Below are 14,776 nucleotides of genomic sequence, written 5' to 3' on the forward strand. Positions count from 1 at the left end.
TGCGCTTTAGATATTCGGTTAACTGTCGGTAAATGCGTATATAATCTTTATTTCTATTTGCTCCGTTTCTCATACGCATGCACATAGAAAAAGCGTTAGGTTTTGAAGTGCTGAAGCAGTCGATTCAACTACATGCCGCTTTCGGTATGTCCCGTCTTTTCGAAGGCCCTTGGAAATTGAGTATTACGATGACATCATTTTGCTAAAAACTTCGTATATTCACGGGCTGTCAGTTTGGTTTTAGAAAGAATTGCCTGTGTTTGCACTCCAATTGCAAAAGTATAAAATATACAGGCATTGGAAAACAAAATACTAGATCTCGTTATTCTTATCTTCTTAAAGGCATATGACCACAATAATACTGCTATGTTCGTAAGAAACCCGAGATTTATGACTGCTCAGGTTCTACTGTTGCCAATAAATAAATCTTACAAGGTATATAGCCCCCTGGCAGTTTTTGTGCATGTCCATACTTTCAGTCGGAAAGGTATTAACAACCCAGTTCCGCGAGAAAGCAACCAGGTTAATTTGCTTTTAAATACTCAATAGATATTTCGAACATGCACAAGACAATTTGAATTTTAAATATTGTCCCCCAGTAGAAAGAATGAATAATACAACGGAAAATGTTTGAATGACGAAACGAACCTTTATTGGCTGAACATGTGCCCCCCAAATGCAAGTTATACTCAAGGCGCCACCATAGCGACGAACACGGTCGGCGATCGTTGAAACACTGATCTGCCGGTCAAGCGAATCGGCGTGTATACATGAGCCATCGAAGGTTCCAGAGTAATTGCTGGTGCTCTAGCCTCTTCCAGAAAGTTCTACACAATTCGCGGCGCACATGCAATCAGATTACACAAGCGCGGCTATGGTGTTGGGCTTCTGAGCACGATGTCGCGGGTCGAATACCGGCCACGGCGGCCGCATTCCGATGGGGGCGAAATGCGAAAACACCCGTGCACTTAGATTTAGGAGCACGTTAAAGAACCCCAGGCGGTCGAAATTTCCGCAGTCCTCCACTACGGCGTGTCTCATAATCAGAAAGCGGTGTTCGCACGTAAAACTCCATAATATAATTTGTACCAGACAGCATAAAAAAATACATCGATAACTTTCGAGAAGCGTCCGATACCTACGGGCGAGTCTCGCGCTAAGCGATAACGCTTGTCGGACAGGAAAGAAGCGGTGACCAGAAAAGGATAAACAAGTACAAGCGTCAATGCCTCCTTTCGAAAAGCATTCTGCCGATGCTACAAACATAACAAGAGAGCAAGAAACGAAAACAAAAGGACACTTAATAAACAGTAACAGAGCGACAAAGAAACTAATTTTAATGTATACAGTAAAAAAAATAATGTCCAAAGTTCAGTTATGCGAAATCCGAAAGTTCGTTAGCGCTGGCAGAACGGCTTGAGTCGCACAACAATGAGTATTTCAGGTTGTTAGCGGCGCCGCTGTGATTGCGAAATGCCGTCTGGTATGACCTCATAGTGGAGCACACCAATGTCTCGAATGATCTTGTAGGGTCAGAAATAGCGACGTAAAAGCTTCTCGCTAAGTACCCGTCGGCTAATGGGGTCCAAACCCAGACACCGTCGCCGCGCTGGTACTCGACATAATGTAGTCGAAGGTTCTAGAAGTGTTGGCTGTCAATCCTCTGCTGGTGTTTGCTCCGGAGGTGGGCGAACTGCCGGGCTTCTTCGGCGCGCTCTAGAAAGATGGTGACGCAAAATTATTTTCGTCGGTTATGTGTGGCAGTATGACGACGCCGAGAGCCGTCGTCGGGTTCCTGGCGTAAACCAACTTGAACGGCATCATTTGAGTTGTTTCTAGCACTGCCATGTTATAAGCGAATCCCACATACGGCAGGACCGCATCCCACGTCTAGGGCTCGACGTCGACGTACATTGCTTGCATGTCGGCGAGCATCTTGATCAAGCGCTCTGTAAGACCATTCGCTTGCAGGTGGTAGCAAGTTGTTCTGCTCAGGCTTGTCTTGCTATATTGCAGAATGGCTTGTGTGGCCTCCCCTATAACGGCCATTCCTCTGCCGGTAATTACTTCTGGAGCACCATATCACAGCAGTATGACCTCGCCGAATAATTTCGCCACTTCGGCTGCACTATCTTTCGGCAGAGCTTTCGTTTCAACGAAGCGTATGAGCTAGTCCGTAACTACGACGACACTAGTTATTTCCAGATGCTGACATCGGAAAGGGTCCCATCAAATCCAGGCCTATCTGTATAAATGGTCTGCAAGCAGACTCGATTGTGCGTAGTAAACTTGTGGACCTTGTCAGCGGTACGTTGCGTCGCTTCAGTCTCAGCATGTCTTTACGTAACGGGCGACGTCAGTGGTCAGACGCGGCCAATAATACCTTCTCTGTATCTTCGATAGCGTCCGGGAAAATCAGACTGTCACCGGAGTTGGATCATCATGTAGCACGTGCAGTACTTCTGGGCGTAGTGGTCAGGGACCAACAAGGAGTTAGTTTGCATGGACTGGCGAAAAATGTTATCTTCACGTGTAGCTTGCTTTGAAGCAGAAACGAAGACAACCCTCGCCTAAATACCCTATGAACAACGTCAGTGTTCCCTTCCAAATACTCGACAAGGCCTTTTAGCTCCGTGTATGCTCGCTGCTGTTCAGCGAAGCCTTCTGCTCTTGTTCTCCCAAGGAAGACGTCGTCATCCTTGTGGCCTTGTGGCAGCGGGTCAGTGGGGGCACGTGATAGGCAGTCCACTTCGGAGTGTTTTCGACGGTACTTCTAGATAACAGTGATGTCATATTCTTGCCGTCTGGGGCTCCACTGCGCCAGGCATCCTGAAGGGTTCTTCAATTTCGCTAGCCAACACAGCACATGGTGGCCGCAGACGACTTTGAATGGCCTGCCATATAGGTAAGGGCGGAATTTTGCTGTGGCCCAAGTGATGGCGTGGCATCCCTTTTCGGTCATAGAGTAATTGACTTCCGCTTTTGACAGCCACCGGCTAGCGTAAGCTATCACCCGTTCTAGTTCGTATTTACACTGGGCAGGAAGGCACCGATGTCTAGGCTGCTGGCGCCAGTGCGGATTTCAGTATCGGCGTCCTCGTCGTAGTGGGCAAGTACCGGTCACGAATGCATGCGTCATTTGAGTCCTTGAAATACATCAGCCTGCAGCGTTTCCCAAAGAACCCGACATCAAATGTTGTTCGATGTGTCAGCAGCTCACCGATGCGTGAAAAGTCCTCGACAAAGCACCTGTAGCAGGCACACGTGCCAGCGAATCTAGGTAAAGCCTTCTTGTCGATGAGCTGTGGGAACATTGCTATGGCAGCTGTCTGCAGCAGTTTGTAGCGGATTTTAGATTTATTGATGACACGGCTCAGGAACAGAAGCTCATCGTAAGCGAAACGACAATCTTCTAACTTCAGAGTGAGCGCTGATGACTTGATGGCTTCTAGTACTGTCGCAAGCTGTCTGCGGTGATCGTCGAAGTTTCCGGCAAAGAGGACGATGTCATCCAATTAAACAAGAAAAGTCTACCCCTTCAATGCCGCTAACACTATGCCAATGACGCGTTGGAACGTTGCGGGTGCCGAGCACGATCCGAATGGCATGACCCTCAACTCGCAGAGCCAGTCTAGCAGGATGAAAGCGGTTTTTTCGCGATCTTTCTCGTCGTATAATAGTTTCGAACAGTCAGACGTGAGACCCATCGACGAGGAGTATTTAGCATTGCAGAGCCGATCCAATGCGTCGTCTATCCATGGCAGGGGGCATACGTCCTGGCTCGTGATCTTCTTCAGTCGACGATTATCGATGCAGAAACGTCGTGTTCAGTCCTTTTTCTTCACCAGTGCTGCAGGAGATGCCCACCGCTTTTACGTCAGCTTTATGCCGTCCTCGAGTAGCATTTCGTCGACTTGTTGACTAACAGCTTCGTCTTTTCGCGTCGAAACTTGGTAAGGGCTCTGGCCTACTGGTCGAGCACGCTCTTGGGTTATGCAATGCTTTACAAATGGTGTTCGTTGAATTCTCTTCTCTTTATTCTCGGAGGAGGCTTCTAAGCTGCTGCTAAATATTCACGAAGAGACTTGGATTTATGTCGACAGGTCATTCGGCAGCTATGGACGTCGGTGTAGATGCGGCCGAATCAGAGAGCACAAGCGCATTGCTCGTTTCCACAATTTTCTCCATGCATGCTATCTTCGGGCCCTTGATGATGTGCTTGAACTCCTGGATGAAGTTCGTCAGCATCACTTTCGCTTTTCCTTCGCGCATTCGACTGATTCCTCTTGCGAAGCAAATTTTATGTTCGAGCAGTAAACGTTGGTCGCCCTCGATGACGCCTTCTACGTCTGCGGATGTGTCGCTGCACGCTGGAGTGAGGCGGGATGCTGATTTGGTTCTCAAGTACACTCATCGCACGCTGACTGGAAGCCCTCTCCGTCGGTATCGCCTTGTCTGTGTACAGCGTTATCTACTTCGACCTCAGGTCGATGATGGCGCAATGTTGGTTGGGGAAGTCCATGCCAAACATCACCGCTCCTGAACACTGTTGGAGGACAACGAACGTTGCAGATTAGGTCAGGTTACGAAGTGGAATTGTTGCCGTGCACATTCCCGTCGGCGTTATGACGTGTCCTCCAGCTGTTCGAATTTGAGGGCCGTCACATGCAGTCTTGACTTTCTTCTACATGGCGGCGAACAATCCACTGGTAGTGGGGTAGTCGGCTCCTGTGTCCGCTAAGACGGTAAGTGTGGAGACGTCGCGAAGCAAATCAAGGTCAGTGGTTATTTGTCTTCCATTGCAATTAAGTGTTGGCGTCGGATCACGACTGCCTCGCGTTGAACTATGGCTGGTACGTCGCGTCGTCAGCTCTTGGGTCGGTGCATTTTTTGCTTCCAGGCTTCATCGGGACTGCGGCGTGTCGTTGTTAGGTCGTCTAGATTGCCCCTTCGGCGTCGTGGTCGGCTGCGAAAGATTGTCGTGGCTTCGACGAAGAGCAACCGCACCTCCATCGGTTGTTGCTTTTAGTTTTCCCGATACATGCTGATGGTCCGGTCCCGGGCTGGGCCATTGTATGGACGACGCTGCGGCAACAAGTAGCGGCGTGGCGACGGCGAACGGAATGGTCGTCTAGGGCTGCACTGTGTCGCGGCGAGGTAGTCGTCGATATCACAGGGGCGTTTACTTTATTGAGGGCGCGGTGCGTTGATGGTGAACCCTCAAAGTCCCGTCTCACGGTAAGGACATCGGCAGTAGATGTGTCCGCGTTCTCCACAGTGATAGCAGAGCGCACGGTGGTCAGGAGCTCGTCAATCTTAGATCTAATTATGCGCGGGGCGATGGGTTGGAAGTGCTAGCAGCGGCGGTGGTGGACAACGGAACTGTGGCGTTAGCGGGCGCTTACGTTACGGCGGCCTGCGCCGGTGTAAGTCATCGCTTTCAGCTGAGACGGCGGCGATTGAAGTTCCGTGAATGACTCATGGAGCTCCTCGCGTATGATGTCGGCAATCTAAGCCACTTGAAGCTGAGATGAAGGGAGCAGCTTCTGAACCTCCTACCGTACCACCGCTCTGACAGTATCGTGCCGGTCGCCCTCGGCCAGTGATTGAACTCCGGAGTAGTTTGTTGAGTTCTTGCGGCGGATAAATTGTCGATTCTTAATTTCCAGTGTTATCTCGATGCTGGTGGCCTCGCGAAGAAACTCGTCGATCGTCTTCGGTGCGCTTCAAGCATACCGGCGTAATGTTTCTCCTTCACACCACGCATGAGTTGGGAGACTTTCTTCATGGGCATTTCCGTCTCGGCGTGGCATAATAGACGACTCATCTCCTCCGTGAACATGGCGTTGGTCTCGCTGGGCAGCTTCATTCGTATTTCTAGTACAGCTTAGACTCGCTCCCTGCATACGACGCTTGCAGGAAACTGCTCCGGAACAGGTCCCATGTCGTTAAGGTGGCCTCTCGATTCTTTAACCACGTCCTGGCGGCATCTCCAAATGCGAAAAAGACACGTCGCAACTAATCGTCGCTGTTCCAGCTGGTAAACGTCGCCACCCTCTCACACGTCACCAGCCAGCTTTCCGGGTCATTGAATGTTGAACCACGCACCGTCGGTGGCTCTCTGGGCTGCCGCAGCACTATCGATGTTAGGGACACTGGGGCCGTCATTGTAGCTGCTGTTGCGGCTGCGCATATCCTAGTCTTCTGAGGAAAAAATAGGTGCTACGAAGCAGCCCTTGCAACCTGCGCCTAGATGGCTGGTACTTGGTGGCGTGGATATTAAGGCGTAATCCTTCACTGGCTCATGAGTGTCCGGGTGGAGTCCATGCTGGATGCAGGAAAGCGACGATTATCGGCAAGGGGAGCAAGGAGAGGGGACGCCACTGGCGAAAGGAACGAGGAGAGGAGGCGCCATGCCAGTAGCGCTGTGCGAATGGGCGTGTGGGGGAGCGTCGACATGCGCGCGGGGGTGCACGCACATCCGCGACAAACCTTGCAGCCATATGGCTGTGATTGCATCAGATGCTCGCAGCCACGGTGGCATTCGTCCGCAAGAAAGTTCACACAACAACAGAGGCAGTCATGGATACGTTTTCGCCTATCTATGACTGCCTAGGCTATGGCTACGTTGAATTGCGATAGGTGAAAGCCTATCGCAGTTTACCTCAGCTAAGTGCCCACATATTTTGTCTTCCTGGCTCGGGCTTGGCTCGCGGCTTTGCGGAGACGTTCGGTACCTGAATGCACTAGCACGTCCACCAGATGTGGTGTAGTAGTGACGGTGAATAACACAGCAGCAAATCATTGAATGAAAAAATAAGTTCTATTGGGTGAACTTGTGCCCACAAAAGCAAGTTACACTCAAAGCACAGGGATAGCGGCGAACACTGTCGACAATCCTCAAGATCGGCTAACTGGTCAAGCTCGTCTACCCTTAGATATGAGCCATCGAAGGTTCCAGGGTTATCGCTGGTGCCCCGGTCACTTCTGGAAAATTCTACACAGTTCGCGGCTCATATGCAACCAGATTACACAAGCCTGGGTACGAGTATCAACGACTATCGCGTGCTTTGAACTGCTTGATGTGGAAGCTGAGACGAAAGAATAGGAGACATTCACATGTGGGGATTTCTGCGGTCTTTGTTGTCCGTCATTGCTCCATAATATCGCTCATGGCTCTTGGAAGATGCCGATTGAAGGTAAGTGCGCTCTCGTCGGTCTGCCGCCTTCGTCTCCCTAGTAGCTTCCTCAGATGCGGATTCCATTCGGGATCTCCTCTTCTTGGAAGACCGGTTGGTGCCATTCACCAGGATATAGAGGAATTAGGGTCAATGTTTATTACGCGCTTTCAGGCCGGAGAAGCCACGCATGTTCGCTGTTTCCCATAAGCTTAAGTTGAGATGCATTAAAATTGAAAAAAAAATGCGCATTCTAGTTCTCCAACCTTGCACTCAACTATGTCACAGCTGCTCTACCAAATCCCTCTACCGCGCGTGTGGATGTGCTGTAATTATGGCTACTTGAAACATTTGCAAACGGTTCGCCAAAACGGGAGTAAGCATCAGCGTTACTCGAGGTTTCCGCTCATAGCTCATACTTCTGTTCTCGGTCCGAGAAGCGTTTATCCTTATACATATACACTATCAAATATTTGCAAACTTCCCTTCTTCCGTGATACTGTGCGTTGATTTGAAGGGTCTACTGCCTTTATATAACGATACATCAATAAAAGTCACTGCCATCTCCTCCTCAAATATGAAGTGGCACCGCACTAGTGTGGTGTTGACGCATACAATCATGGCAGATGTTGTACACACTCAAATTTTTTGAGACGCCATCCTGACTACTGTTGCAATTTTGCGAGTATTTTGAAAAAGTCTTTGAACAGAAAGTTGCTTTCTTTTTTTCTCTTTTTGTAGCTGGCCCCAAAAAAGTCGGACGAGAAGGATAAAGATGAGCCTTCAGACAAAAAATCTTCAGCCGAAACAGCCAAGGTAGGTTCGTTTTGCATAACTACTGCTAAATGTAGTCAATATGTAAAGTGGGCCTCATTCAACCGTGATAGAGGGTGCCCCTCAGGAGGAAGGTTCACCTCTGTCACTTTGTTTTAAGCGGAGACGTGCACATAAGATAAATTTTACCTTATCCGAAAGGTATTTTATAAGATTTTCGTCCAATGGAGAGTTCGTTCGAGTAGAAAATTCAACGTCTTTTGTTTATTGTTCGGGCGAATAAATGAGCTTCGAGTATGTTCCAATATAGCTTACTTGGCTTCTTGTAAAAGTGAAGATTCTTATTAAGCTTGAAATGAACCCGCCGTGGTTGCTTAGTAAGTATGGTGTTTGGCTGCTAAACACGAGGTCGCGGGAGCGAATCCCGGCTACAGCGGCCGCATTTCGACGCGGGCGAAATGCGAAAACACCCGTGAACTTAGATTTAGGTGCACGTTAAAAACCCCAGGTGGTCTAAATTTCCGGAGTCCCCGACTGCAGTATGCCGCATAATCCCAAAATGGTTTTGGCACGTAAAACCCTGTAATTTTTAAGATTGAAATGCGAGGTGCTTATTCTTTATTAGCTAACAGAATATTGGTTATCTCCATTATAGCTTGTGAAACTATCGATGACGGGTTTCATTGTTTGCACTTAATCAAACGTAGCCATACAATAACATTGTTACTTTCCTTACATGCGCGCTCCTACATGCCCCTACAATTTTTGGGTGATATTAAACATATTACGTAGGTATATCTTAAAGTTCAAATAGAAAAAGAAGCACTGTAAAAATGAACAAAAGCAGAAAACAAAATTTAATGCAACGTAAGCTACTTTTAGCCTGGGCGAATCAACAATTGCTAGGGGATTTTGCCAGAATGCTGGCCACTGTTTTCGCAAGATATAAAACAGGAAACTCGACCTACGTTATAGGTGGGACCCTTCAGACTCCTTACTAATTTGGTACCCCAATGACGATTAGAGTTCATTGGATACTTCACCCACTTAACGGTATGCTTGTGTATCCTTTACTGCTTTGTATATTTCACTGTCTAGGAGCTAGACAACCGGGCCGCAGTGCCCTACAAGCAGCGTTCAAAAGCAGCCACTGGGCAAACTTTGGTCACTGAGTGGGTGACACGAAGGGTATGCTTCATTCATTTTAAACAAATATGTTAGTTTTAAAGAAGACGGTCAAAAAAAGCACGTGATAAGCACTGACTGCGAAAAACATGCTTATCGACGCCCGCACAAATATGTACTATTCCCGATGGGTTGAAAGGAAGGAAGTAAGCAAGCGATGGCGAGTCATCATGACTCAACTTTTGATACGTATGCGTCACAAACGTAAAACTATTAAAAGCTACAATACACACTGCGAACACAGTTCGAACCGATTAACCTCTAAGTGACTGAGGTTCCCTATCGCAAAGAGCTATAGAAAGGGCGCTCACGCAAGTGGTCCCTAACCGAGCGTTAGCATAACGCGTAAGCGCCCCTTCTATGCACTGTAAACGGAAACGAGCCGAAAAATGCATATTAAGGAATGTGACCTCCCTTGAGACTACGTGCCTGAAAATTGTGCTCCCTTACAGCGGTGTAGAAATGTTCAGCGTCCTCCATTTCTCTCCCTCGCAAAATGAGGATGAAAGAAGCAGAAAGAACCTCAATTCTACATCCTTTTTAAGAGGAAGTTTAGAAGCTAGAGGCCTTCCTTTAGCGTAAACGGAGTTCTATTTCTCATTTTATGCGTTATTTTCTTTCTTTTTTTTCACATCTGTGAGTAGGAAATTAGAAAGGAGAGATATATTGTCCAAGTGGTTCTTTTTTCTTTTTTCTTTTTTTCTTTCTGCAAGTATATACACTTCCGGAGCGCAAGCCAACTTATTTAGGGCGATATAATAGACGATTTGTTCGTCTCGTCAACCACAATGTCCTGTCGCGCTGCCAAAACCCCGGTCGGCATCTGACGAGCTGCCTTCGGAAGCGAGATCATGCAAAACTTCGGTGGCTTCGGCCACAGAATGTCGTCGCTCCTGTTCATTTTCCCATCAACTAAAAGTGACACTGAAGGCACAGCCCGCAAAGGGCCACTGTCGTCGGCGCCGGTGACAGCACTTGTGTTGCTCATCGCATTTCTGCGTGTGTCTCTATATGCGTGCTTACGAAGTAATTTTGGCGGCCGTCGGAGAGTGTTTTGTGGAGTGTGGAACGTCACAAGAAAGCTACCTGCCTCACTGCGCAGCACGGCGGTGATCGGCCACCGCGTAGTCATCGCTTTGACGTGATCTGTGTACTACAATACGCGTTTGTGGTTGATGCCGCCGTGCTCGTGCATTCCCTACTGCGCCACAATATGACAGCGGCTATGGAAACCTCACCCACAGTCCTCACAGAATCGGGCCGCGCACGGTGTCGACTGCTTTGGAAACGGCGCCTTTCGAATTACCGCTTGCCCAGTTGCCGCATGTTTCACGCGGCCTTTTCAAGCTGTGGTGGTGAGTACGGCGCGGACCCATTGCGCTATGCGCATAATGCTCACACCTTTTATGTCGCGGTCTTGAGACCCATCGGTACTCTCAAGAAAACTCAAAAAGCCAGTACCGCATAAAAAATAGACATTTAAATTTTTTGTTTCAATTTGTCGTGTTCTACGTGACAGAATCATGATGTGATCCTGCGACCTCGCGCTTAATACTAACCAACAACGCCAAGGACACTTATAGCAACCACGGCGGGTCAAAGAGTGTTGGAATTTCGTCATCAGGTGTGCTTGATAACCATTTCGCCCTAAGTGTCGATATAGGTTGTGGCAGCCCACTTGAAAAACACAACAGGAAATTTTTGTCTGTCGTATTTTCGGACGTTGTTTCTGTTGTCTGTCGTTCTGTTGTCTGACGTCCTGTAATTCTTGATCAATATATAATGAAAAATTGACAGAGACCTCCTTAAGGCTATGTAAATTTGTTAGTAGAAAAAAGAAAAATAAAAAGAATCCTTACAGGGGATTCGAAATTCCCACCTGAGAATCCCAGCATCTTACCACTGCACCACGCCGCACATGCCTCCTGGTGTATATTTTACCTATATAAACACTCTACGTTTATGCTTACATTTGCATTTTAAGAGCCAAGATGTGCTTCCATTCCACCGCATCAAGTACTGCATCTCTAGAAAAGCAAAACTGTTCTTACCATCGACAGGCACACTGTGTAGTGCTAGAACATCGATGTTGCTGTAGGATATCCATAATAAATAGGAAATACAGAAATAGACAACGGTTACCGGGGACACTGTTAGGTTGCTACTCCTTGTTTCGACAGTTGTCTCTCGCTCTACACTTTTGAGCGCACATATAGTTCTGTGTTCAACGCAAAATAGCTACATAAACATTCGTGGATGATTATTCATTCTGACAGCATACTGGCTTCTCTCGGCAGCGCTGTACCAGAATAATCAGACCCGAGCGAGACAGCTTTTCACGCAACTTTGTGGAACAACCTAAAGCTTCTTTTTCGCTTCGTAAAAGCTTACGCAATGTTTCTGGGAAATTAACTGTGTGAGGGTAACGGCACATGTAAGTCCACGGGCCTGTGTGCCACATCTTACCAGATAACACAAAACGGATACGCAGCCATTCCCGCAGATGGTATGATTTTTATCAACGGCCGATTTTGAGGAGGCCAGTAGGGCGTTTACGGCGCTTTGTCTTCACGGCACAATTATAACAATTGGCCACGTCGACTTTAATACCGATGTCGGTGCTATCCGCATTGCCGGCTTCAGAGAAGCACGACTGAATACCGCGCAAGAGAAAAGTACAGGGTACACCACCGAGCGAAATCGACATACAATTTTAAAGCGTCGCGACTGAGAGTGCTTCTGTCGCGGCCTCAGAATGTATGTCGCTGTGATGGAAAGTGGCACATTTCTAACGCCATGACCAAAAATGTGTAGTCCCGACAGAGAGTTCCTGTTGCGACGTCAGAATCCCTGTTGTGACAGAAAGTTGTTTTTGCGACTTCGTAAACTCTTGTTGTCGCGACAGAACATTTCTGTTGCGGCTTCAGAACTCTTGGCCCTCGCGACAGAATTTTTCTTTTGCGACGTCACAATTACTGTCGTAACTTCAGAGTCGCTGTCGTGATAGAAAACTGTTGTTGCTACTTCAGAACTCTTGTTGTCGTGACAGAACATTTCTGTTAGGACTTCAGAACTCTTCGTCCTCTCGACAGAATCTTTCTGTTGCCATGACAGAATCGCTGTCACGATAGAAAGCTGTTGTCATGACTTCAGAACTCTTGTCCTGACAGAACGTTTCGGTTGCGACTTCAGTACTCTTGGTCTTCGCGACAGGATGATTTTGTTGGCACATCAGAATTTTTGTCGTAATGTCAGAAATGTCTGTCGCAACTACAGAAACATCAGGAACTTCTATCGAACAACAGCAATTTCTGTAGTCGCGACAGAAATATCTGTAGTTGTGACGGGAATTCCTGTTGTCTTTTTCAACAGGGAGCGATTTGTCTTACAGCATCATTATCTTTAAGGCGGCAAATTACTGCTATGCAGCATGAACACTGCGAACAATCAGCCTGTTTCTGTGTTAAATGGAGGAACGCAGTGTGTGCACACAATTATGTTCATTTTATCAGTTTTGTGAAATAAGTTTCAAACTGCATGCATTTTCACTGGAAATCTGTACCAGCCCTTCCTTGTACCAAACCCTATGCATAAAAATTTGTGCATTACAAATCACAGTTTCAGGCTGTTACTGCCTACAATTTTTTTTTCAGGATGCAGACACAACTGCGTTTTCATAGTGATGTATTGCACGTCTGACCAATGCTGAAAAGGATAAATGGAATAAATTCAATGAGGCCTGCGAATTTGTTTGCTTGGTCAGGCTTTGATGTATTTTAGTAATATGTTTATGTGCAGATGTCATGTGAATGCATACTTGGACTTTAGTTACGTTTCAGTGCATCAAAAGAAACCACCTAGCCAATCTCAATTTTTTTCTTGTTTCTTGCCCTTGGTGTCCACATACCTGAATGTAGTCTGAGCTTTTGTACCAAGACAACAGCAGGGCATCACACATGCTAGAAACATTAAAACAAAGAACAAGGAATGGGGCACAAATGATCCACGGAGTCACAAAACAACAAAAAAGCTTCAAAGAAGCGGAGGCACTCAGATTTGTGCAAGCATTTAATATTAGCAGGGTGACCTACAGCCTCCCCTTTCACAAACTAAATAAGGCTGAAATGTCTAAAGTTCATCAGGGCAGCAAGGGCTCCCGAAAACAGAAGTGCCAAAAAGCTGGAGGCTCTTGGTATTCGCAACACATATGAAGAACATGACACTGCATGTGTTCATGCCTCAAAGAGAACGTCTGAATTCTACAATACAAGGAAAGGCTCTTTTACAAAAGGTGGGATATCCCCTGATAGAGCAGTATGGCTAAGAAAAACACAGTTTTGCTACCCAGACAAACAAGAAAGGAAATTCTAGTTTCACGAATCCCAAAGAATATGAGCACGGAACACCACAAAAGCAGAATAAAGGAGCAATCAAAGGCTTCACAAAAGAAATGTGAAAGAAATCCAGACATACTACACAGATGCGTGTAGAGTGGCAGCAGACAAATTCACAATAGTGTCCTTCAATCGGTCCAGAGGGATAACGACCTCCATTGGGAACCCTTTAACTTGCATCGTGAAGGCAGCAGCCACAGCGCTGGTCTTTCGAGGTGCAGAAGCAAAAGCAACAATCTGCATTGGCCATGATGGACTCTAAGGCAGCATGGTGTTCGTGCATGACGGGTACCATCCCACACAAAATTCACAGATTGGCACCAGGTGGTAATTTGGTGACCGGCGAACTCTGGACTCGAGGAAAATGAGAGGGCGGACCGAACTGCTCGAGCAATAAGCATCCGAGCACTAGTCAGTCCATTCAAGGAACCCCCATTGACTCACACGGCCCCTTCGAAAACCAGGAAAAAGAGAGACCAAAATATAGCTGCCCGCACTCCAGCCTTATGGAAGAATAGGCGAGGGATTCACGCTGTGTACAGACTAACGCATATCTACACCTACAAATACTCAGTAAGATACACCCTGCATTCTATGAAAGTACGTGTTCTTGGTGCGGGGAGCTGCCAACTCTTGCCCACATAAGATGAGCGTATGAACTACAGCCTCCAAATTCTAATTCGCCCCTTACGGCGCAAGTGCCAAGTAACTGGTACTGGGATGTTTGGCTTGCTAGTGAAGATGTAGAGAGCCAGAGAGCTCTTCTCGATCAAGCCCAGCAAACCACAGAGACCAGTGGAGCCCTGGACTGAGGGACACACCGACCGTCCAAACCACTAAGAGAAATAAAGTGTATACCACTATTACTTGCCCTTAGTGCTATCAGCCAACAAGTTTACCTGCAACTATAAATGAGCCACATGTCATTTGATTCGCTCAGTTTTCATTCAGAAAATGCACTCTTTGTAGGAGGGCATACATGATTCATTACGTGTGTGCAGCATTTTGTTGCCACAGAGGGGCTTATAATATGGAAACCGACATAAACATTAATACATTCTGCAGTAACCAGTTCTGAATTGAGCTTTTAAAAATAAAGAGGAATTTCGAGAAATGACAACAAATGTTTCTTTAACTCGCTGAGTAGTGTGCTACCATCTGGGATTTTTTTATACCACGTGGTAGAGGTGTGTGGCTGTCGCTGTATTGCTTTCAAGCTTCTGCATTATGTGTGCTTGTGGCACC

At 47.1% G+C, this 14,776-nt stretch overlaps 1 protein-coding gene across 7 annotated transcripts in view; it reads left to right on the plus strand.

Annotated features, from left to right (window-relative positions):
• The window catches only part of LOC139050390 (uncharacterized), a 527,729-nt gene that overhangs the window by 488,966 nt on the left and 23,987 nt on the right, over nt 1–14,776 (plus strand). For all 7 annotated transcript variants that reach the window (XM_070526672.1, XM_070526673.1, XM_070526674.1 and 4 more), the window contains one exon: nt 7,920–7,994. In XM_070526672.1, the coding sequence (XP_070382773.1) occupies nt 7,920–7,994 (75 nt within the window). The remainder of the gene's footprint in view (nt 1–7,919; nt 7,995–14,776) is intronic.

This window comes from Dermacentor albipictus, chromosome 10 (assembly GCF_038994185.2).
Source record: "Dermacentor albipictus isolate Rhodes 1998 colony chromosome 10, USDA_Dalb.pri_finalv2, whole genome shotgun sequence".
NCBI lineage: Eukaryota > Metazoa > Arthropoda > Arachnida > Ixodida > Ixodidae > Dermacentor > Dermacentor albipictus.